General features: G+C 59.6%; 1 protein-coding gene across 16 annotated transcripts in view; it reads right to left on the bottom strand.

Moving 5' to 3' along the window:
- Nucleotides 1-16,625: 16,625 nt before the first annotated feature.
- Nucleotides 16,626-24,277, bottom strand: part of TBC1D16 (TBC1 domain family member 16) — a 96,905-nt gene continuing 89,253 nt past the window's right edge. For 12 of the 16 annotated variants that reach the window (XM_009252103.4, XM_063718314.1, XM_063718312.1 and 9 more), the window contains 3 exons: nucleotides 21,622-21,801; nucleotides 18,609-18,755; nucleotides 16,626-17,712 (listed from right to left, as the gene is read on the bottom strand). In XM_009252103.4, coding sequence (XP_009250378.2) covers nucleotides 17,464-17,712; nucleotides 18,609-18,755; nucleotides 21,622-21,801 — 576 coding nt within the window. In that variant the 3' untranslated portion in view covers nucleotides 16,626-17,463. Of the gene's footprint in view, nucleotides 17,713-18,608; nucleotides 18,756-20,466; nucleotides 21,032-21,621; nucleotides 21,802-24,277 lie in introns of those variants that run through there. The other 4 variants (XM_063718317.1, XM_063718315.1, XM_054535843.2 and 1 more) reach the window with 1 other exon arrangement.

A 24,277-nucleotide genomic window follows, 5' to 3' on the forward strand; every position in this document is an offset into this window, starting at 1 on the left:
GTCCCCCGGCCCCAGGTCCTGGATGCTGGCTCCGTGCAGCAGCAGGCGGCCTCCGGAGGACAGGATGTGACTGGCTGCTGCTACGTCACACTCAGATGAGTCTGTGCCGGATCGACCTGCTGCCAAGTCCTGCCGGCCAGGCACGGGCAGGGAGTGAAAATTATCTACCTATTTTATTTCTTAATAACTGAACGAAAATAAACATTGCTGGTTTGACAAATAACTACATATTTTCAAACCCAGCCAGTCCAGGGGATGCTGTTTCCAGGTGCGTTATGCAACATGACGCCGCCGAGTTGCTCTGAGATGTCCCTTGGCTGTCTCACGGGTTGTCTCTGGGTTCCCTCCCCCCCCACCCTCCTTTGCCACCTTCTCCCCAGCCCCCAGTACCCTTTCATGCTTCTGAATTCAAGGGCCACACTGTCCCCTGAACAGACCAATTACAATGAGATCCATTATAGTTCCAAAGATACCACACAAAAAAAAAGGTGGGGGGTGTCCAGGAATGCAGCCGCACCCCGGAGAGCAGTACAATCAGCTATTGTTGTGCTAGAAGTTTCTCTGTGATAAGAAGGGAATCTAGAAATGCCGCCTTCTGAACCGATTGCAAAACAGAATAGAAAGTTCAAGGCCCCGAGATAGCTAAGCTGGCAGCCCCTCCAGAGCAGCCCCAGGCCACACAGCTGGGCTTTCGGGCTGGCCAGCCCCTGTCCTTGCATGCATCTGCACAGGGCTCCTTGCAAGGGGGCCCGGCTCCATGTCCCCCACCTCACCCCCTCCCCATCTGGGCCTGGGGCTGCTGAGCTGGCTTCCTGCACCGAGGGGACCCTCCGGCCTCCTTCCTGAAGCAGCTGCCCTTCGCCGAGGGCCTCCTGGGCGACGGCCTCCCGCGTTGTCTGCTTTAGTGATGCTGGTTCTCCTACAGACACTGCCCGCACAGATGGCATGACTGTCCTTCCCTTGCCCAGGCAGGGATACGGTGGCACAGAGATGGGGGCCGATGGCTAGGACCTGAACTCCGAGCTGTGGGCCCCAGGTTTTTCATCCGCTTAGGCCACTCCCCACTTCCCAGACATCCCCTGGGGTGTCCGGTTTGCAGGAAGGGCCACCACTGGCCTTGAGCTTCCAGTGTCATTTCCGGGCGCTGACGCGTGCACTGGCTCTGACTGCATCATTGGGACCCAGGCCAGGTTATGCTGGGGCCTGCGCTGCTCCCTCCCTGCGACGTTCGGGGTCCTCCTCGAAGCCACCCCTCCCCCAGCATCTAGGTGTCCAGACCCTGAGCTTGGCCAGTCTTTCCCTGGGACATCTGTCCTTGAGCTGTCATCCTGTCTTGATAGCAACCTAGAGAGTAGAAGGTGACAATGCTGGAGTGGGGCGAGGCGTAGAGAATCGGTCCTGACTTTGAGTGTGGACTCTGGGCCAGGCTCCCCCTAGTTTGAATCCAGTTCATCTCTAAGCAGCTGTGTGACCTCAAGCAGGTGACTTAACCTGTCTGTGCTTTGGTTTCCTAATCTAAAGAGTGGAGGTAATAGTAGCCCTGTCCCACGTGACCATCGTGAGGAATGGCCGAAAGTGCTCGGTAGGTGCCCACCAAGCCTGAGCTTCAGTCCAAGCCCCTCGCTGTGTAGACTCAGCACCATGGCCCAGAATCTCAGACCCCCGTTAGTCTGAATCTAGTAATCTTGCCATCCCGGGGTCACTTTTCAGAACCGCTGGCAAGTCTGCTCCTCCCTCCACCAGCACCAGCGGCCACCTGGGAGCCCTGGGCCAGGTTCCCGGCCCTTCCCCAGCAGTGCCAGCCACTCACTGGGAGCCGGTGGCCACTGGTGTTCCCAGGGCGGAAGGCATCGGATGCCACAGACACAGGCAAGAGGAACCCTGGACCTTGGAGCTTCCTGATGAGCTGCCGGTGGGGCTGTGGGGGCAGGGAGGGCACTGCCAGTCAAGCCCCTGCCACTTCCCAGCCTCCCAGCGTACGGCCCCCGTGCCCCTTCCCGTGCTTGGTGGCTCCTGGCTAGTAGCCCCTGCCCTTCGTGCGTCCTCAGGTCTCTCCCCAGGATGGAGGCCTTGGCCCAGCATCCCACCCCTGCCAGGGAAGTGAGACCTTCCCAAGGCAGCGGCCCTCCTCCGCGGGTCCCCTCACCCCTGCAGGGGCTCTGGGGACCCTCCTCCCCTGCTACCCCTTCTGCCAGAGCAGGAAGGCCAATTCCACCACAGTCACTATGCCCCAGGCCCTGTCCCTCAGCTGAAAATAAACCAAGGAAACATACGAATCCTACCTGGGAGACCCCTGCTTGCTGCCTGGCCCCGGGTCACATCCAGCAGACACCGGTAAACGCTGCCAGGGGCGTCTGCTTCCAGGGCCCTCACCCCTAGGCCCAAGCAGTATACACGGGGGCCCAGGAGACCTGAGTGTCACAGCAGCCTCTGTGGGTGGGCGGGCCCGGGACTCCCTCCCTGACCGAGGCAGGCTGGACACAGGTTTGCAGCAACCCGAGGCTGTGGCCGGGCCTGGACGGCCTTCCCAGCCTGGGATGCCCATTCTCTCGCCCCGCTGTGTTCATGGCCCCCGGCCAGGGAAGGGCCCTCTCCCCAACCTCTGGTCCAGTTTGACTCTGAGTCACAGTGAGGCTGAGTGAGCATAGCACGTCCCCAAATTCCGTGCCTCCATTTGCTCATTTGCGCAATGGTCCAGGGACTGCTGGGCCACAGGGTGCCATCAGGGCTGGAGAAGCAGCGGACAGAGACAGCTGGGCCAGTGCTGCCATCCCAAACCCTGGCCTCCAGCTCTCACACCTGCTGGGGGGCAGTCACCTGAGCCCTTGGTGGGTGAGGCCAGATGTGGGGCTGTGTGTGACTGGGGTTTGTGTGGGGCAGCAGTGATGGGGACACTCAAGTCAGATGCAGTTGTGTCCACTGAGCTGGAGGCCACCAAGCGGGGCTCACCACGCAGGGCAGACCTTAATCTTTTCTTTTTTTTTTTTTTGAGACAGAGTCTCACTCTGTTGCCCAGGCTAGAGTGCAGTGGAGCGATCTCGGCTCACTGCAAGCTCCGCCTCCCGGGTTCACACCATTCTCCTGCCTCAGCCTCCTGAGTAGCTGGGACTACAGGCGCCCGCTACCACACCCAGCTAATTTTTTTTTTTTTTTGTATTTTTAGTAGAGACGGGGTTTCACCGTGTTAGCCAGGATGGTCTCGATCTCCTGACCTCGTGATCCACCCGCCTCAGCCTCCCAAAGTGCTGGGATTACAGGCTTGAGCCACCGCGCCCAGCCAGACCCTAATCTTGAGGCTACATCGTGAGGGTCTCCAACAGGCCGGCCCACGGGAAGTACTTTCTGTGTTTGGCCCTTCATGCTTTGCCTCTGGTTCCTGAATTGGGCGCTGGAGGTGGGCACAGTTACTGTCCACATTTCACAGGTGAGCAAAGTGAGGCTTAGTGAAGCTAAGTGACTTGTCCAAGGTCACACAGCAAGAGAGGGGCCTCGATCAGAATTAAAGGGCCCGTGGTGCACAGGCAGAGGGTGCCATAGAGCCACCAGGGCCTTCTCAAACCCGGCTGTGAGCAGAAACTTCTCCTGCCCCACCCCCCACGCCGGGCCCACCACGGTGACCTGCGGAGTGCCTCCATGCGCCGAGATCGCTTATCAGCCCATCAGCACTTGTCACGGCCACTTTTATGGTCTGTGTACTCTCGTGTGTCTGTATTCGTGCGACGTTCCTTCATTCAGGCAATATTTGCTAAGCATCCAGCAGGCCCCCGTTTATTCATTTATCATCCAGCAAACACCACGAGGCGGCTGCCGGCTGGGGCCAGGCTGGGTGCGGGCTCCCGGGTAGAGGTGGGCATCACAGGGGCACTCCGTGGCGGATGTGGGGAGGGTCGTGCTGGGAAGGACCAGGGTGTGCTAGGTGTGCACAGAGATGCTGGAGTGCAGGAGCGGCTGTCTCTCTGAGCACGTGGCCCTGAAGCTGAGGACTGTGGATGCACTAATGTGGAGGAGAGACCAACTTCCTTTCACTGGAGACCCCAAAGTTTCTGGCAGGGATAACCAGGATCCTAGTGGCTGACACTAAGTGCAGGGAGGTCACAGGACGTGCTGGAACCAGGAGTTCAGGGTTCAAGCCCAGGCCTTTCTCCTCATATTGAACGGGCCTCTCCTGGAGCCATGGGGTGCCCTTGATCCAAAGCCCCCAACGAGGGACGTCTTATGGTATGTGGGGACGGGCCTTTGCCATAGCAGCCCACGCAAGGCCTTGGGGCCAGAGCCAGCCCCACAGGGACCCTCCCTGCACTATTCTTCACATACACCATGGAGGACAAGAGGAAGGGACACCCCTGGCCTGGCCGTGTGGTGACAGCTCCCTATGCATCGACCCCCAGGGGTGCTGCGATCTAGGAGCGGCCATGAGACGAGCGGGAGGGAGACACTTTCCCGATGGGGTGGCGGGCAGGTCTGGCAGGCAGGGTTAGGCGGGGTCCTGGAAGAGGCTGTCTTGGCCCAGAGGCTGCCAGGCCTGGCCTGGGGCTGGCTCCTCTTCCAGGAAAGGTGTGAGGCCTCTTGTGGCTCAGCACTTTGGAAAGTCAGCCAAGTTCTAAGCTTACAGGTGCATGAAGGTTCCATGCCTGTGGTTTCAAGAATACAAAAGTGGGGGTGGGAGGCCCTAGGAGGTGGTCCTGTGTAGGGGCAGCCAGCTAGGGGGCGTGGGATGGGGAATGAGGTGGGGGATGGAGTAAGATATGGGAGAAGTGAAGTAGGGGTGAAATGGGGAAGTGGGAGTGGGAGGGGAGGATGGGGCAGGTGATGGGAAGTTGGCCCTTGTGGCCCTGATCTGTCTGTGACACCTTCCACTCCTACCCATCCACGTGGACAAGAACAAGTATCCCCTTCCCCAGCCTGCTCCCTCTGAAAAAAAAATCCTCTTCCTATTTAGTATGCAACAGGTGCTCAATGTGTGCTCCTACTGTTCTCCAGGAAAGGAGAGAGCTAAGCAGGACACAGCCCAGAGCTCAGCACTCCCCTAGCCTCCCACCCTCACCTCCCAAGGCAAGGGCCGAACCCAAAGGTCTGGCTGGGGACCCCCACCAGCCTCCCCCACCATGGATGGAGGTGGTACGTCTTGACGCCCAGAGGGGGCAGACATGACGCCCAAGATCACACAGTGAGTCCAGACCACATGGCCTGCTCCTCACGCCCTGGAGAAAGAAAAGGCAGCCCAAAGCAGGGAGGGTCATGCCCCACCTGGAGTGGGCCTTGATGACCTTGACGTCCCCTTCCCGCCTTGAGATATTTAACAATTCTTCCGGGGTTTCCCTAAGGAGGCCTATTCACACAGGCGGGCCATCTGATGAACCGCCCCGGGGGGGTTTCTCCTGCAGACACCTGGGAGGGGCGTGGCACTGGACAGGGAGGTCCCTTTACCCCACACAAGAAGGAAGAGCCGAGTAACCCACCTTGACGGGCAGTCCCTCCACCGGGAGCTGGGGCCAGGGTCTGGGCGAGGGGCTGGAGTCAGGCTGTGGGAGCACAGAGCCCAGGATCTGAGCCCACCAGCAGGCTGCCTGTCTCCTGGTCTCCTCCTGCTCCAGCTTGGCCGAGCCAAGCTGCCGAAGGCCAAAAGGCACCATGAACTCATAAGAATGACCCAAATAAACCCTCTTTTCAAGAAAAACAGGCCCTGCAAACCTGTGGGTCCCCATGACAAGGGATCCATCAGGCAGACAGACTGGACTTCGGTTCGGTTGGTGAGGACTCTGTCCCACTCCGCCAGCAGCTCCTAGCCTGCTGGGCCCTGGCCCTGGTGGTCACCGCTGTGGTTTCCTGCACCCCCGCCCAGTAGAGAGCTGCAGGGAGCCCGGCGTGCTGCTGCTCTTCTGAGACGGGAGGGTCTCCTGCCTTTGCTCAGGTTTTATAGAGAGAGGGTCGGCTGGACAGGGACAGACACGGGCTGGCGGCAGAGGGTGAGGGTGGAGGGAGTGGTGCCGTGTCCGGGCTCCAGGCGGGCTCCAGGGCTGCGCTGGGTGACAGTTTGGGCAGGGTGGGTGGAAGGCTCAGAGGGGGCTGGGGCCGGGGCCTGGTGGGTCCTTCGCTGCCCTGGTTGGGGGTGGGGTGGGTCACTGCAGGGAATTACAGCAAGTGGGAGGCTCCAGGAGGTGGGGAGCTTCCTCTGACTTTTGGGACTCCCTGAGGCTCGGCCTGTTCTCGCACGTTCTCCAGCCCCCTCGTCACCGCCACCAGGTTACTACCTTTACCCAACGTACACCTGACGTGGCTGGATGACTGGGCCCGGGGGGCTGCGGCCCCTTCTCGCACCCCTCCCCTCCCCTCCCCTCCCCTCCCCTCCCCTCCCCTCCCCTCCCCTCCCCTCTCCTCCCCTCCCCTCCCCTCCCCTCCCCTCCCCTCTCCTCTCCTCCCCTCCCCTCCCCTCTCCTCCCCTCCCCTCCCCTCCCCTCTCCTCTCCTCCCCTCCCATCCCGTCCCCTCCCCTCCCCTCCCGTCCCCTCCCCTTCTCTCCTCTCCCCTCCCCTCCCCTCTCCTCTCCTCTCCTCCCCTCACCTCCCCTCCCGTCCCCTCCCCTCCCCTCCCGTCCCCTCCCTTCCCCTCCCGTCCCCTCTCCTCCCCTCCTCTTCCCTCCCCTCCCCTCCTCTCCCCTCCTTCTGTGCCTGCCTCCAGCCCTCTCCCGTTCTGCGCGCCCCTCCTTCCCCGACTTGGGCAGAACCGCACGCAGCGGCTCGGAGGCCAGGCGTGTGCCGGGCGGGATCGCGCGCCCGCTGGGGTGAAATCAAAAGAAAAGCAACAAAGCCCCTTCCGCGGAAAATGGGGTGGATGTGAGCGGCGCCGGCCTCTTCCTGCTGGAATGGGAATTAGCGGCGAGGATTATTTTGAGGACGCGAGGTCCCATTGTGCCCACATGCGCCTCCTCCTGCCCGGCTCGGTGGGGTTCGCGGCGCATGGACCCCGCCCCCAAGGCCTCAGATGGGCCGGGGGCTCCGGGAGGCCGCCGCCGCCCTCCGTCCCAGGAGAGCAGTTGCCGGTGAGAAGCCCGGGCTCTGCAGAAACCCCACAGCAGTTCTGCGTCTCGGAAAACGCGGCGCCTTCATCAGGACCGCACGAAGGAGGGGGTGGGGAGGCGGGTTCAGCGTCACGAGGAGCCGGCCGGGGTCTGGGGGACCGTGGCAGAGGGGAGTCCCGCTTTCTGTCTAAGCCTCCCTGTGCCAAGCAGGGCCGAACCCAACCTTTGGAACTTGCTTTCTAGAAAGGACAGCACCCCAGGGGGCCCGTGCTGTGGGCATGGCAGTCTCTCAGGTCGGGGGGAGGGGACACTTTGGGGAAGCCACAGGGGGTCTCTAGGTATCTCTGGGATGCTTTGTGGTGGGGTATTTCCTCTAATCAAAACCATCGTGGGCCAGATTCTGGGGAGCTGGCAGCCCCCCCACACAAACAGACCTTGGTGTCCTGGATCAGCTTCAGGTACCTGATGGGGTGAGAGGGTCGGTGCAGAGGCTCAGAGGCCAGGCCAGTTTGGTGAACCATCAGCTGAATTTCAGACTACGGGGTCCCCAGCCCCATCAGAGACACTGGGACCGCTTTGGGGCTGCCCTGAAGGCTCCAGAGGGTGAAGGGGAAGGGCACGGTGCTTTTGCTAACACTCTCACGTCCCCTGGGAGCGGGTGGGTGGCCACCCTGAGGCCACTGCACGGGGAAAGGGACAGAGAGAGGTGCGGAGGGGGAGCTGCAACCAGCTCTCGTGGGGCGGGGGGTGGGGGGGGTTGTCCCTGCTGTGGGCACCTGGAGCGACACTTGTGGGGGCAGCTCCTCATCTGACCTGCACTAACCACTAATCTGAAGTCAGCTCCTGGGACTCGCCCACCCCGAAAGACCCCATCCTCAACCCCATCAACAGCATTTCCAGCAAAATCTGGAAGAGCTCGGTTCTTTGTCTAACCCTCCCAGGAAACAAACAGTTCACCTCCCCTGGAATGTCCTCATCCCCTTGCCTGGGTCCCAACACCCTCCCCATCCCCCACCCTACTCCATCTCAGGCTGGCTGTCTCTAACCCTAAAAGTCCAATTCCGTTTGTCTGCCGGGTTGGGGCACTCATCTGTGGCCCAGCCAGGCAGAAAGACGGAGAACCAGGGGAAACTCCCATCTACATGAATCATGGGGCAGAACCTGGGGTTTATCGAACAACCAAGAGGGCGCCTGGGCTTTGAAGAAAGGCAGCACTTGCCCAGAGGAGACTGTTTCAGGAGCTAGACCCCACCCTGCTCTTGGGGTGGGTGGTGGCATTTCCCAGGGGCACCTGGGCTCTTGCCTAGTGGTATGGGGTCCCTGGTACTTTATTTCTAAAGTTGCCCACATCAGCAGGAGGTGGGTGGAATAGATGGTGGAGGCCAGGTACCTGGAAACTGCTCCAGGGGCTGTGGTGGGAGGGTGACCCAGGTGCCACCCACCTGAGATGTGGTCATGGTTGGTTTTGTCTGAGCTGGTTGTTTGCTTGCAGAGAGGAAACCCAAAGGTCACACCAGAAAGCAGGCTTCCAGTGCGGTGAAGGCGAAGGCTGGAAAGCCTCGCCCACCCCCACACCCACCCCTGCACTTGTGTAGTCCTCACGGATCCTCTACATCCTGGGCCAGAGGGAGGGGCCCCTTCAGCAGCAGCTCTCCCAACAAAGAGGAAGGCCCTCACCAAGAGCACGTACTCAGAACTCCAGAGTTCTAGGAGGCAGAATGGATGGCACCAAGAGGTCAGCAGTCTAGAGTGGGTCTCCCAGAGCCCACCCCGTGGCAGCACCTCATGTGACCACTGGCACCTTTGCCCAGGTTCTCCACACTGGAAAAGTGGAGAATGGCTAGATGGTGCCCTTTCCATTAATCCACAAACCTGGGTGACACTTATTAACCTTCAGTCTTTATTTTAAATAAGGCCCCCGTCCTTTACCCTCCCAAAGTACTTTTAGACATTTTCTTTCTGCCCAGAATCCTCTGCCCGGTCCCCTGTAGCTAGTGTCCAGACACTGGTCACAGACCTCCACTGAGCCCAGTTAGAGCGCTGACCTCCCATCTCAGAGGGACTTCTTGGCCCTTGCCCATTGCCATACTCTACTGTTAGGTTTTAGAACTGCTAGACCATGTGCCAATTCACATTGACTTGCAGCCACTAGGACCCTCAGTGTCTTTTTCTATTGTGTTTGTTTATGGCCAGGAATCAACGAACTTTGGACAATCAGTAGACTGGATGTAGCCTTGGTGAAGGCTTCCCTCTTTGTTGACTTGCATTGCCCCTCTTTGTTGAGGGGGTTTTGAAGCAGCTTCTGCGTCGTTGGGAGCTGGCTGCTGTGCCCAGCCTGAGGCCCTGTACCCCTTTTGCACCATCCTAATTTCAACATCCAGATGTCAATTCAGAAAATTATTATATCATTCTCTAATGACTCAAAACATAAAATCCCCTCTTTTGTCTCATGTTGAAGAGCTGATGACATCGGACCTATCAAGTCAGACTTATTTTCCTAGTCAGAGACTGAATGGCATATTTTCAAAGCACTTCGTCTAAATTGCATGGCACACACCCCAAGAGCCCAAAGATCTGGTTGTTCTCCTGAGATGCAGAGAGGAGGCCCACAGGTGGCCGAGGGGGGAACAAGGAGGAGCCACCACTTCTGAAGCATCAGAATGTCAAAATCTAAGTTTTCCACGAGGTCAGCAGCAGGTGTCTCCTGGTCTGGAGACGTCATGGAAGTGGCCACAGGTCTGGACCTCTCTGGGTGGATGTGAGGGAGGGTGATCGAACTGGAGGAGGGGGCTGGCTTGAGACCTTCCTGTTCTATGTTGGGGGGGATACTGAGGGTCCGTCTCACTGGGACGAGGCAGGGGCACAGATGCAGGTATGCCCAGGTACCTGAGTCCCAGCCAAAGCGGCAAAGCCAGGCCTCCCAGGATTCCTTGAGTTTGGACAAAGGGTGTCCTGATGACAATGAAGAGCCAGGAGCAGAGAGCCCTGCGTCTTGCCTGGGGCCCCTCGTACCTCTGGCTCATGGCCTGTCCTGGGCACGGGGAGGAAGGGAGACACCTGTAATAATAACAGAGACCACACTGGACTATGGGGGATCACAATGGGTTTCAGTTTGATTGAGAGAAAATAAGATAAGGGACACTTGCTCACCTGAGTCCTTGGAGTAAGAGTCATGCCTTGGAGAAGGAGGGCAGCCAGAGGCCACACAGAAATTGGGGGTTCAAGGTTTGCCCAGCCGGCCCCAAAGGTGTGGGGGTCCACAGGGCCTCACTCAGGGGCCAGTGAGGTGGCTTTGATCATTTGAGGGTGTGCAGGGTACATATGTGTCTGCCCCGGGAATCCAAGTAGCCCCAGTGCGCTCCTGCCTTGCTTCCCTGGAGCGAGCCCACGGTACCATGGTCCTCGCGGGATGAATGCATGAATGATGTGGAAGGAGCCAGAACAGGGCTGCAGACAGGATGCTCTCTCATACAAGGACCCCAAAGAACTTCCCCTCTGGAGCCTGTGCGGCTGGTTGAGTGTAAACACTGAGTCATGCTCACTGCCCAGCTGTGTGGCAAGGGCACTCCCTTGCCACTGAGCACTCACCTTGGCACTCAGTGCCAAGGCACTCAGCAGCCACCGCCAGCCCTGAGGGCTGCGGGACAACAGAGAGCCGGGCCTGCCCGAGGCACGGCCCCTGAAGAGTGCGGCCCACCAGGTGGCACCTATGTCCCCTTGGCCGGCGTGGGTGACTACACAGTTGTCATTTACGGGGGAAGTAGGGCACAGCAGAGGCGAACATGAGGATGATGCTGCCTGTCTGGTACCCAGGGAACCAGCTGCCAGACAAATTGGAAGGGACCTTCCTGGCAGGACAGGTCCAGTTGGTGGCCTGAGGTGGGGTTGTGGTGGGCCTTGTCCCCCTGCAGGGCTGACCCGTGGCGGTGGGATCATCCTTCCTGAGGAGCTGCCCTGTCCAGTCCCATTGCCTTGGAGGTGGTGACATCAGGGGCCCCTGAGCCACCAGGTTCCTCCGTCTTCATTTGGCCACCACGGCTGTTGCAGAGTCCACGGTAAGAGCCAGGGTGTGGCTTCCAGGCAGGATGGGGAAGCACCTCCCACTCCCACATGGACGAAGATTTCTTTAAACAGAGTCACCAGCCATGCCTGGTAGTGGCTGCCCTCCCTAGGCAGGCAGTGCTGGCTCTGCTCTTTCCTGGGGGAAGCCCATTGCTCCTCCTGGGGCCTGGTCCGTGGTACCTGCCCAGCCAGCCTTGGGAGGGGCACCCCGGGCATGTGGAGAGGAGGTGATGAGGCGCTCAGATGTCTAGACCAAGGCCAGGTAGGTGGCAGGTGAGACAGGCCCTTCAGACATGAGACCCGAGTGATGTAGATAAGAGTTACTCATGTTACCCTCCAGCCCCCCACCACCAGGCAAAAGGGGAAAAGACACACACAGAACAACAGAAAACAGCTGGAAACCCCAAAGGGTGCTTGATGAAGAGCTGGAGCTCCCCAACCCCCATGCTCCGGGAGGACGAGGAGACCCGCTCCACGGGCCAAACCACCTTTGCCCATCCCTCCCGACTCCTGCTGCACGGTTCCAAGGGCTTGGTGAGGCAGCCTGAATTTTCCCTAACTCCCGCTCCTAGCAAGGTCAAATTCACCTTGTTTGCCTCCTTAGAAGTTCACAAATGCAAGACTGAGGCTTTTCCTGAAACCAGAGCCCCAGCAGCCAAGGCTCAATAAAATACTGTTTGTGTTTCCAGGCACTGGGGTGGGAGCGAGGCTCCCAGTTGCTCAGAGTTAACGGGCCCTTTCCCGCGTGAGACCCCATGAGCACTCATCAACTCTCCCATCACCCTCCATCGCTGCCTGCTGGGGGGCCCGAGGTCCGGAGCTGCTCTTCCTCCTGGCAGAGAACCCTGCAGGCCTAGTGCTGTCCAACCACAGCCCAGAGGGCAAGGCCTCCCAGAGTGGGCGCTTGCTGAGTCCCTGGCCAGCCTCCCAGGACCCTCGGTCCCCACAGCCCCCATCCAGCTCTCTTTTACACCTTCCCCTCCTCCATCTCAGAACATGGGAGAAGCCAGGCACACTGGAGTCTGTAGGCTGCCCTTGGGCTGCCGCGGGGCACTCTTTGCCAGCACAGAGCCTGTCGTGCTTTGACCCAGCAAGTCCCGCCGGACCTTCTAGAGGCACTGTACAGCGTGCATCTGTTGTCAGTACAGATTTATTTGCTGTGGAATCCATGAGAGCCGGAAGCATCGTGGGGGCCGTGGCTAGCAGAGATGGTGACCAGTCCTGGGCCTGACCAATGGGTGATTACATTTAAAAACCAAACCAAAACAAAACCAAATACCAAGAACAGATCACTTGCCATGGACATCAGTAATCTATTGGTAATGGTGGAAATTTCATGAAAATTTCCCCTAAACCGTAACAAAAACTGTCCTCCTTACCCCCAAAGTGCTGGAGGAAAGATGGTTGCATGACTCGACCTCTCTTTGAACTTGAAATGCTACCTTCCTACCTGGAAATGCAACACAATATCCTTAAAAGGCCAGATGGCTGCAGGCTGTTTGCACCCCTGGCTCTGCCCAGGGACACCCCTCTCCTGGTTCTAACGCTCAGACCCAGGAGGCCAGAGTCCACAGCCTGAGGGAGCTTCAAGGCCGAGGGGTAGGACCTGCAGGGCCCACACCACCCTTCTGATGGAGAGCTTTGCACATGCATTCACGCACATATGCCTGGCGGGATCGCTGAGGATGGGTCTCGTGGCAGGAGTGGGCAGAATGGGGTGCATTTTACAGAAGAGTCACAGAGAGGCTTGCCCTCGGCGGAGGACACACAGCTGGGCGGGTGTGTGGATGGGAGTGCAGGTGTGCTGACTCCGAACCAGGGGAGAGCTCTCCGTCCTGAGCTCGCCGCCCCTCACGATGCACGCGGCTGATGGCTGAGGTCAGCGGTCTCTTCCCTGAGTGGCAGGCGTGGTCCCTGGGACTTCATAAACCATCCTCGTGACAGTTTTACACTTAGAGTCCCCACTGCAGTCCAGGAGGTGGCCTGGGCAGGCAGGCATCATTGTTCTCATGTTACAGGTGAGGAAACTGAGGCTGAAGGAGGCAGGCCACATACCCAGGGAGAATCGCAGGCAGCAGGGGCCAGGCCCTTTCCACAGCACTGCCTCTCACCCCTCTCCCGACCAACCCACAAGGGCATGCCTCTGGCTTCATGAACCTTCGGGGGAAATTAGCTTTCTAGTTTGGGGGCGGTTCCCTCTGACTGGAGACAGGATAGAACGCTTTCACACCCAGGAACGGCCCTGCAGCCTGGCTTAGAAACAAGGGACGAAGTGGATCCTGAGGCTCATTCCCCGGGGACTCCAAGAATGGGGCAGGCCCAGCTGGGCAGCCAGTCCTGGCCTCACTGACTTAGGCTGCACCCCTGCATGTGTGTGTGTGTGCATGCGTGCGTGTGTGCATAGGTGCATGTGCGCGCGTGCGTGTGTGTGCGTGCGTGCGTGCGTGCGTGCGTGTGTGTGTGTGTGTGTTTGTGTTTTCCCAGGGGACCTCTCCTCCTTCCTCTGAGGCAAAGTGGCCTGCAGGGGCCCCTGCAGAGCATACAGGGAGGTATGCTTCCCTCTGCCCAGCGAGCCAAGGGTGGAGCCCTGGCACCCTCAGCCCCCTGCTGCAAGGGAAAGGGGAGGCTGCACAAGGAGCAAGATTTCATTCCCCAGAGGGTACAACGTGGGCAGATTGCCATCATCTGGGGGCTGTGCCCCACAGCTATTTCTGCCAAACAAGATGCAGACGAAGGGGCTCAGGGGGGCGGCCTCACTGGAATGGAAGCACCACCCCACCTACTGTGGTCTACAGCCCGCACCCTATTTCCTGTTGCCACCCCACCTCTATTCCCTGTGGCCTCCAAAAGAGCTGGGCAACCTCTGCCAGCCACTACCCCTTAGCCCAAGGGGAGGCCTCATTCCAGAACCAGCATCTTCATCTTGTCCTGATGCCCTGCCCGCCCCCGCCGAGCTTCACACTGGGCTGTTACAGAAAACTGAAAGGTCAGAGGATGGAGGTCCTCTCCTTCCTGGACATGGAAACCTCCCCCTGCCCGGCACTTCAGCTGGTCAGGAACAGTGGCTGCTCATGGAGCTGCCCTCCCACCTTCAGACCCTCCTCCTCCCCCGCAGGGGTGCGCTGGGGCCCTCCCTCCCTCCATATTTGGTCCATGACTTGTGAGTTCCGAGTCCTCAGGGCTGAGACTTGAATCAGAACCTTCTGGAGCAGTATGCATTTCCCCTCTGCATCTGATGAGGACACCAGGCTCCTCGCTTCCTCCCCAGATCTCTGAGTGCTCACCCGACCCCCTAACCTTGGCGGGACCTTCCAGGGCTGGCAAGCATCGAGCCTGACCACGCTGCCTCTTGGGTGCCAGCACACCCACATCAAAGGTGCCCTCTCTTCCCAGAGGCCCTGAGCAACATCGGGCGACGCTGTCAGCACAGACATTAGCAGCAGGGCCGCACCACGCGTCAACTTTTAAGTATGCGCACACACGTACGCCAGCCAATAACATTAAGTGTCATTTTAAAAAATGGGTTAAATAAGCAGCATTGCTGAGGATGGCCGTGCAGGGCTGATTATCCCCTATTTGCACGTTCTGGCGGTGGGAAGGCTAGAAGTCTAATGACTGAATTATCGCCCTAATGCCTCTCGCTGGCTGGGAATAATCCCGGGGCAACAGCTGCCGCGGGGTTTTTGGCTGGTTTCCTCTAATTGCATCCAGATTAAGGGAGTTGCGGAGGGGCGGGGCTTCTCCATCCCCCCCGGAGCAGCGTCTCCTCCGCCAATCCCTGAACACCCAGGTCATGGCTTCCGAGGTCCTGGCTGGTCCGAGAGGTGCAGACTTCACTGGGGTCGGGGCCAGCCCATGGGGAGCGTGAGGTGCGAGCAGTGCATGGCGGGGGTGGCACTTGGTGCAGAGATGCAGCTGATTGGTCTGGGTCAGGTCTTGGGGAGCAGCAGGGGTGAGAAGCTGTAGGGCCAGGAGACTCAGAAGGAATGCCTTCTACTAGGACCTTCCCAAGTGAGGGGAGCCCTGGACCTGCCTACCCTTTTGCTCCTTCCCAAACACAGCAGCTCAAAGGCACGAGGTATCTAGTGAAATGCTAGGACCAGGGACGCTATTCTCCTGGAGCGGGGGAGTGGGGAATAAGTGCTCCAAAGCAGGCATTATTAGGATACAGACTCTCCAGAGTCCCAGTTCTTTAGCCCTCCAAATTCTCAGCCTACTGCCACCCGACTGTGCAGAACGGACGCTAAAGTGGCAGGTCCGTCCCCCACCCTTTAATGCTGAGCCCAGCCACGTGACTTGCTGTGGCCAAGGGGAGGGCTGCAGGTGTGGTGTCCGCCAAGGCTTGGAAAGGCACTTGCTGTCTCTCCCTCCGTGCCTTTGGCTCTGCCATGGCTGGCCTGCAGGAGGGACGCAAGAGACCAAAGAGCAGGGCCAGGTCCGACCTCTGCACCATGAGCATCCCCTGGGACTTAACAGCCCACTGGCCCTAAACAAACAAGCCCAGCCTAGACCAGAAGAATCACCCCGCCCAGACTGCTGACTCTTGCCCTAGATCAGTGCTGATTGTTGCAGGCCACCGAGTGTTGGGGGATTTGTTACACAGTATTGCTGTGGCAATGGATATAACTGGTTTCTAGCGGAGGGTCAGGGCAGAAGCTCTAGCCACCTCCCTAGCCCAGAAAGGCAACCCTCTCTTCCCAGAAGCAACGTGGATGAGAAGCCCACCCCACTCCCACCACAGGATCCCCCACTGCTAGACAGCAACAGTCGGTACCCCAGGATCTGGGCACTGATGGGGCTCCAGGACAGTCTCCCCAAAAGGCTCTTGGGCAGACAGACCTGGGAACTTGGAAGTACCTGCTGGATGACCTGGGTTCATGGAGAAAAGAGAAGCCGAGAAGGTGGAGGAAGCCGGTAAGTGGTGACCTCCCCTTTCCTGCTGAGGAACACTGCTTTGAAGTGGCATGGCCCAGCAGTGCCCACCCTCCAGGGAGAAAAGCTTTGAGTGGGAAGAAGCCCTCTATTCTGGTCCCCATGATGGTTCTCAGCACATCAAGGGCTTTTCTCCCCAGAACGACACGATGGAGGATTTCAGGAGGGATTTGGTCTCCTTGCTCAAGGAGTGGCTTTCTGTGCAAATGGCTCGACACTTCTAAGCTGGCTGGGAGTTCTCACAGCATAGATCGCATACCCTTTTCTGTCCATCTCTAAATCCCAGAAGGAGCAACTGATACACAATCTTTTGGAAGAGGGAGAGTCTGTTGGGAAGACCTCATTCCCACATAGAAGGCAAAGAGCCCTGAGTGCTGGCTCCTTCACCGTGGTCGCTCTCATGTCCGACCACCTGAGAAGCTGACTTACATATCTGAGTTCACAGGTCCTGAAGGGAAGTGGAAGACTCTAACCATTTCCAGGTGTCCTTGTCTTGGTTGGTCAGGTAATATACTACCACGTCCCTGGGACAAAGCAGATCATCGTCAGAGGATCCTGCAAACACAAACACGCATGCATGCACGCACGCAGAGACACACGCACACATCGACCCATTCAAGCCCCAGCTGTTGCTGTATTTGGTGGGGTTGACCTTAAACAACGCCAAGGAACCTCACGTAGAAGACCCCCAGCAAAGAAAAAGGCATCGGTTGCTTCTCCAACAGCCTGAGGCTCAGGCTCCTGGGCAGGCAGTTCCCTTCATGTACCAGGAGGACGAAATGTTTAAATGGATAAACATTACAAGCGCCAGCTCCTCAAGCCTGACTGCTCTTCCGCCTCTCTATCCCCACATCGGTTGGGCTTTTTATCTTTTCCTTTTTTTTTATGGCAGATGTCTTTCCATCGGCATCCCAGCTGTGGCTGGGGAAGCTTTGGGAAGTGTGTTTGGCTCACTCCGAGAGAACGAGGTCTCAAGAGGAAGTGTGTCTGGCTTGCAAAGATGTCTCCAGGCCTGGACAGGACCCTGCTCTGTTCTGCAGCCCTCGACACAGTGGGTGAGTGAGGCCTTCCTCTCGTGTCTCTGCTTTCCTCATTGCCTGGCGACACTGTCTGGCTGCCCACGAGGCTGGAGCAAATCCTGGGACATGGTGAAATCCTCCAGGGCAGCCAGCAGGAGAGCCCAGCCAGCCTGCGTCCCAGGTGCGGTGGCTGCGCGTTCCACTGCAGCGTTTCAGGAGCTGACTTTCCTCTGGGTGGCTGTAGATCTGACTTCTGTCACTTCCAGACTCTAATTTTGTCATTAACACGAAAAGGTTCCTCTCATGTTGCCCAAAAGCATTTTCCTTAGGTTTCTACTGTCCCCTGTCCCCTTCACGCCCAGCCCCACCCCCTCCCGTGCCCGGGGCCTCTGGGGAGGTCCCCTCAACCCCTGTCCAGTGTCGGGGGCCCGACCTATCTGCGGAAGCCGAAGCCGTCCTGCGGCGTCTTTGGGCCCTTCTTGCCTTCCCTGAGGGGCTTGGGGGAAGGCATCTCCACCGTGCCCCCGTAGGGACAGCTCTCCGAGCCTGGATGGTGGCCAGTGCACTCCACCGCGGGCATGTAGCCGCTGTCCCACATGCCTGTCCCGCACAGCTTACACAGATCGTGCAGGCTGCAGGGAATCCGGGGCAGGAGGCGGAACTGGTACAGCAAACTCCTCGCCTGCAGAGAGAGGACAGGGGGTGAGGAGGGGCCGGGGGACAGCCTGGCAGCCTAGGGTCCCCATGGGAGTGGCCAACGACAGCAACAGCAGCAATGGCCTCCACCTCAGGGGCTCACTGAGTCCTGGGCTGAGGGCTCTGCCTGCATCTCCCACCATCACCGGCACCACGGGGCCCTGGGTCTTAGGTGGCTGCAGTGATGGGACCCACAAGGTGCTCGGGCTGTGCTCACAGGTGGCTCAAGGTGAACAAGGCCCTTGAATGGGCTTCATTCAGGAGGGTGAACAGGACCAACACCAGCACAGGGCCGGGCCGTGCCCAGCCAAGCCCACCTGTCCCTTCAGCAGCACCCCTCTCTCTTTCCCCCGCACCTTGCTCCACCCCCCCACCCCCCCACCCCCAGCAGCCTCTCAGCTCCTGCAGGATCTGTGTCCTGTGCTAGAGGGCACCACCGACCTTGGGACGCCCCTTCACTGCTCTGAGGACCACCAGAGAGCTAATGGGCAGCATCTCCAGGAGGAGTCTGGGAAGTGGGGGAGGGGGCGAAAGCCCAAGGTCCCCAGTATTCTGGTCACCCTGCCCCCAGGTCCAGCCTCCTTCTCAGTGTTCCTAGCTCTGGGTTGTAAGCGAGGTACCCCAGGGTAGGGAACCTGTCCTGTCCTTCAGCCCCGGGGAATTCGTTCCCTCCTCAGCCAGTGAGGGAGGCTCCTGTGTCAGGGCGGGCACCCCAGGAAAGTGAAGAGACAGCCAAGGTGACACAGCCAGGCCGAGACAGGTGCTGACCGCGAGGCCTTAGTGGGGAGCCCCCAGTGCTACGTGTGGGGGAGGGCACGTGCTGGGGGGCCATGGTAGGGATGGGGCTCTGGGGGGCGAGGCCCACATCTGGGGCAGCCTCACCTTCCGGAGAACGAGCTCCCCATTCATGTGCATGGCCAGGTTTCCGAAGTGCAGGAGCATCTGGTCCGTGGCCAGCTGCTGCTCGATGACATCATCCCCGTAGATGGCCACGATGGCCACGCAGATGAAAAGGTGGAAGTAGTCCGTCTGTGGAGGCGGGTAGAGTTCAGACACGGGCTCTGACCGAGCCCCAGGCCCTGCACTCAGGGGAAAACTGAGTGCCAGGGTGCGAGCGAGGGGTCTGGGCTCACAGCCCAGCTCGGGGGCCGTGTGGCCCTGGGCAAGCTGCACCGCCTCTTCGGCCCTAAGTTTCCCCACCCGCACATGGCGTCTGTCCCAGTACCCACATGCCCAGGCTGCTGTGACATCCAGAGGGGAAGATGCTGAGCTCAGCCCCCATGGGCTGCTGCTGCTCTCCTGGGTGGCAATGTGGGTGGTCTCCATGACGGGGTGGGGGTGGGGGGTGCCAAGAGCGCCCTTCCTCAGAAGGCCTGGCCTGTGCTCATGGGGAGGACTCATTTGTAACGGTCCTGAGCAACGGTGTGTGCGGAAGTCTGGGTCAGAACTCACTCCGGCGGGTCATGGAATGTGCCTCTGGCAGCCACCCCACGGGTCAGCCTGTCCTCCTGGCTCCAGGCCACACCCCCCAAATCATGCCCCAGAGACGACTCTAGGGTTTGTGGCTAGAAAAGTGGGAAGATCCTAACAGAGTGGGCACAGCAGCTCGCCCACAGGGTGGCTGAAATGATCGCCCTGTCCTTGAGCCTCTTTTCGGGCATACTTGGAGGACTCCGCAGCCCTCCCCTTAAAGACCACCTCACGGGGCCTGCCAGCAATGCGCTGTGCGCAGCAAGAAGCCCACGCCAGGTCCTGACGGCTGCATCCTGTGTGCTCTCCGGCCTGGCCGCCTCAAGGCACGCCACCTTTGATGCACACGCGCTTCCGGAGGTACAGGAAGGACGGGGGCACGGGGAAGTCCATGTTTAGTCTCCTGACGTCGACCACACAAACCAGACGGAACGGTGTCCCCGGCCCAGGCTGAGCAGAGCACACCATGAGGGCAGAGGCTACAGGCGACTCCCACGCCCCAGCCTGCTCCTGGAGAGGCCACGCACCAGGCTGCCCGGCTGCTTCCTCTGAACTAATCTGGGACGGTCTTGTTTTGGCTCTGACGGATCCTTTTGCAGTGACTTGAACTGTGGCTGGTGTGAGACACAGCGGAGGGGTTGCAGGAAGGTGGACGCCCGGCTTCTCTGGGAGAGGAATGTGGGGAGGGAGAGGGAGGGCACGATCTCCACAGCCTGTACAGCATAAGCAGATTTCAGTTCCCAGGACAGGCAGGGCGTAGGGCCGTCCAGCCCCACCACACGCTGGCAGCGGACGGATAGCATCAAAAGCGTTTTCTCGCTCAGGGGTCACTGAACAGTTAAAGGCCTCACCTGGCAGCAACCTTCCCATTCCACAGAGCTCACTCCCAGCTCATCGGCAGCCCACCCTCACCCACACCCCATAATACTACCAAATTGATGGAGGGATGGGACCGACTGTGGCTAAATCGAGCCCACAGTCTGAAAACAACAGAAACTTGCTTTGTGGACTTCCAACAAAATGGCAGCCAACAGAGATCCCGCATCACGTGGGCCTCCCGCTGGAATTCCTACTGGATCTCATTACACATGGGACACAGTAGGTGTCCACGGGAAAGGGTCCCATCTGCTGGGCCACGCCCTGAGTTCACGGGTAACATCAGCCTGAACATAAAGGAATGAGGGCGGCAAATCTGCCACTGGGAAAACATAGAACGAGGCACGATTTTTTTCTTTGGGGGTGGTGGGAATGAAGCCTCTCAGACCATCCATGCCGTGCTTCCCTTTATTAATGCAGATCGTCCACCCTGCGCGTGCACATCCAGCAGGCTAAGCCAGGAGGGAAACCTAGACCCAGGCCAGGGGCCAGCCGATGAACGCATGCAAAGGCAGCATGTGGCACTGGCACTCCGTGGCTTCAGACTCGCTTTTATCAGACATCAGCCCCCTGCAGTGTGAGTGAGGACAGGAGACACTGACGCAAATGTCTTCCAGCAGATGGGTGTTTGCCTCCATCTTCAGGGTTCTCTGACGGAGGCTGCTGGAGCTGCCGTGGTGGATGGAGCCAGCTCCTGCAAAAGGGTCCAGCCCTCCTGGATGCGTCCATGTGAGTTTTTTTTAATAAGGCTGATGGATTCAAAGCAACTTGCTTATCTTTTGACATCTCCAGCTCGTCCCTAATTTGGGCGTTAAGGCCATGTGACAGAGCCAGTGCTGTGCTCCAAGGGGAATTTGCTGAGAAGACACTGGTGATGGTGGATGGAGAGTCGAAGTCGGTATCACTGATTGGGGCCCTCCGGAGGGGCCGACAGGGAAGTGGGATCTCAGGCCCTTTCTCTGCACAGGAGGGTAATGGGTGAGTCGGCCCTCGTGGCAGGGTGGTCCCAAGGGGGTGGGGCGGTGCTGGCTCACGCTCGTGGGCACCAGCGTCCTGGGCTGCTGTGGCCTAGCGTAGGCCCCCGACAGTGTCACTCACACTGATTGGTTGTGACAGGAGGGAGCTCAGCTCCAGAAAGTGGTAATGAGTGCAGTCAGCGGGCAATTTGCATCGATTTCAGTGACTGGGGAGGCGAGCTGTAAGGTCTGAAGCCAGCCACGTGGGACGGGAAGGCAGTCACCGTATGGGGGGCTAATGTGTGGCTGTGGGTGGGGGCAGCGAGGCGGACAGGGGCAGCAGGCAGGGTGGCCACGGAGGTTCAGGGGCCATGGTCCCAACCTCCCCAGCCCTGGCCCCTGCCCTGGGTCACCTGGTAGTAAACCCAGTAGGCCTCCTGGCCCCTGCCCTGGGTCACCTGGTAGTAAACCCAGTAGGCCTCCTGGCCCCTGCCCTGGCTCACCTGGTAGTAAACCCAGCAGGCCTCCTGGTCCCTGCCCTGGCTCACCTGGTAGTGAACCCAGCAGGCCTCCTGGCCCCTGTCCTGACTCACCTGGTAGTGGGCCCAGCAGGCCTCCCAGATCCGCAGCGCTTCGGCCTCAGGGAACTCCCGCTTGAAGCACAGCAGGAGCCAGCGGTGGCAGAAGAGCATCTGCAGGCCGTCCTCGCCCAGCGAGACCAGGTGCTGGTAGAAGCGCACGTGTGTCAGCCGCAGCAGCTCCCGCAGGTACAGCTGGGAGCGAGGCCATCACGCGTTAGTTAGCTCTGGTCCCATGAGGGCCTGCTGCCCAGGAAGCCCATTCCCACTGGGGCCCTTCCCTGGGCCACCCCAACCTGGAAAAGCACACCCAGGGACCTCTACCTGCTGCATGTGCCTGCCCCCCAACGCTTTATTCCGCCACTGGAATCAGCTCACACCTGCCTCTGCCAGTTCCTCCCAGATTTGACTGTTCCGGAGGCTGTGGTGTGGTCCAGGGTGAGGCAGTGTTGTGCCCGGGCGTGGCAGGACGCTGGCATCCGCTCCATGGCCAGGAAGGCTCCCCACCCTCAGCGGACACTTGGACACTTGGGGGCCATTTCCCACGTCCACTCCTCCTGGTGAGGTGAGCGGATCATCCAGGGAGCCCCCCCCACCCCTCTTCGGCCATGTTCACCGAGATCTATCATCTTCCAGAGCTGATTTAGGGCAGGAAGGGGACGTATCTGGGCCCCAGGATGCTCGAGTCCTGCTATTAAGGTCACCTCCCAGTGACGTGGGACAAGATTGGGGCTATTTCTGGCAGCACTCGGGCCCAGGCCGCTGACTTCATCAATGGCGCTGGAAAATCAATCTCCAGCATTCAGTGAGTCACCCAGCCATGTGCTGCCATCAGCTGTCAGGAGTGAACGGCATTGGACACTGTAACTGCCTCCCCAAGCAATGTGGACACCCGACGTCACACACACCCATTGATGCAGAGTGAGTAGGCTCGGCTGGGTTCAGCCCCCCGGCCCAGGTGGAGTTAGATCACAGCTGGCGGGATCCTGGGGCAGAGCTTGGGGCCACATGCCCCCTTCCCACACAGGTGGCCCAATGTTCCCACGGGAGACTGCGCTGAAGCTGTGCGGCCAGCCCTCCGCCCTGTGGCCTACAGCCAAGCCAAGCCCACTCATGTGGCTGACCCCCTTGCAGACGCTCCACTCCTGCCCCCGTGCAGGTGCCTGCACCTCCCTGCTTGGGCTCCTTTGCCTTCAAATCCTCTCTGTTGGCTTCAGCTCTCCCAGCCTGTCATCAGCGACCCACTAACAGCCAGTCTATAGCAGCGGTCCCCAACCTTTTTAGCACTAGGGACCTGTTTCCTGGAAGACAATTTTTCCACGGACAAGGTAGTGCGAATGGTTTCAGGTTGAAACTGTTCCCCCTCACATCATCAGGCATTAGATTCTCATAAGCAGCACACAACCTAGACCCCTCACATGCTCAGTTCACAATAGGGTTCTCGTGTTCGAGCTTCTGTGAGAATCTAATGCGGCCGCTGATCTGATGGGAGGTGGAGCTCAGGCGGGAATGCTCGCTGGCCCGTCCACCACTCACCTCCTGCTGTGCGGCCGGTTCCTAACAGGCCATGGACCGGCACCAGTCCTGGGCCTGGGAGTGGGGATCCCATTCTATGAGATACACTCTGTGGCCTGGGGCTGGGGAACCCCGTTCTACGAGACACACTCTGTGTCCTGGGGTGGGGACCCCATTCTGAGACACGCTCTGTGGCCTGGGGGTGGGGACCCCCGTTCTATGAGACACACTCTGTGGCTGTGCAGTGGGGACCCCCATCCTATGAGACACGCACCGTGGCCATGCAGCGGGGACACCTGTTCTATGAGACACGCTCCATGGCCGTGCAGTGGGGACCCCTGTTCTATGAGACACGCTCTGTGGCCGTGCAGTGGGGACCCCCGTTCTATGAGACACGCTCTGTGGCCGTGCAGTGGGGACCCCCGTTCTATGAGACACGCTCCGTGGCCGTGCAGTGGGGACCCGTTCTGAGACACGCTCTGTGGCCATGCAGTGGGGACCCGTTCTATGAGACACGCTCTGTGGCTGTGCAGTGGGGACCCCCATCCTATGAGACATGCTCCGTGGCCATGCAGCGGGGACGCCTGTTCTATGAGACACGCTCCATGGCCGTGCAGTGGGGACCCCCGTTCTATGAGACACGCTCTGTGGCCGTGCAGTGGGGACCCCCATTCTATGAGACACGCTCCGTGGCCGTGCAGTGGGGACCCCCGTTCTATGAGACACGCTCTGTGGCCGTGCAGTGGGGACCCCCATTCTATGAGACACGCTCCGTGGCCCTGGCCTTGAAGGCCCTGCATCAGCTCCACCCCCATTACTTGTGACGGGTCTGGTCCAGGAAGAGCAGGTCACTCAGTCCCACCACTGGGACTGCTCCGCTCAGCCCAGCCTTAGCGACACTCAGGGCCAGACCCCACACACCCTGGAGCTGTTCCCGGTGCAGGAGCCCTCTTATCCTTATCACGGGCACCTCCTGCAGTGCTCCCCGACACCCAGCGTCCTCTGCTCACAATGCCAGCTTCCTGGCCCAGCCAGAAGGGTGAATGTCTGGTGACTACACCCGGCAGGTACTTGGTCGACATGGGTGATGTGTGCTGAGAACAGTGAGCAGGTGCCCCGGCTCGGTTCCACACGCTGGCCCTCCAGCGCTGCCTTA

The sequence above is a fragment of the Pongo abelii genome, chromosome 19, assembly GCF_028885655.2.
Source record: "Pongo abelii isolate AG06213 chromosome 19, NHGRI_mPonAbe1-v2.0_pri, whole genome shotgun sequence".
Lineage (NCBI taxonomy): Eukaryota > Metazoa > Chordata > Mammalia > Primates > Hominidae > Pongo > Pongo abelii.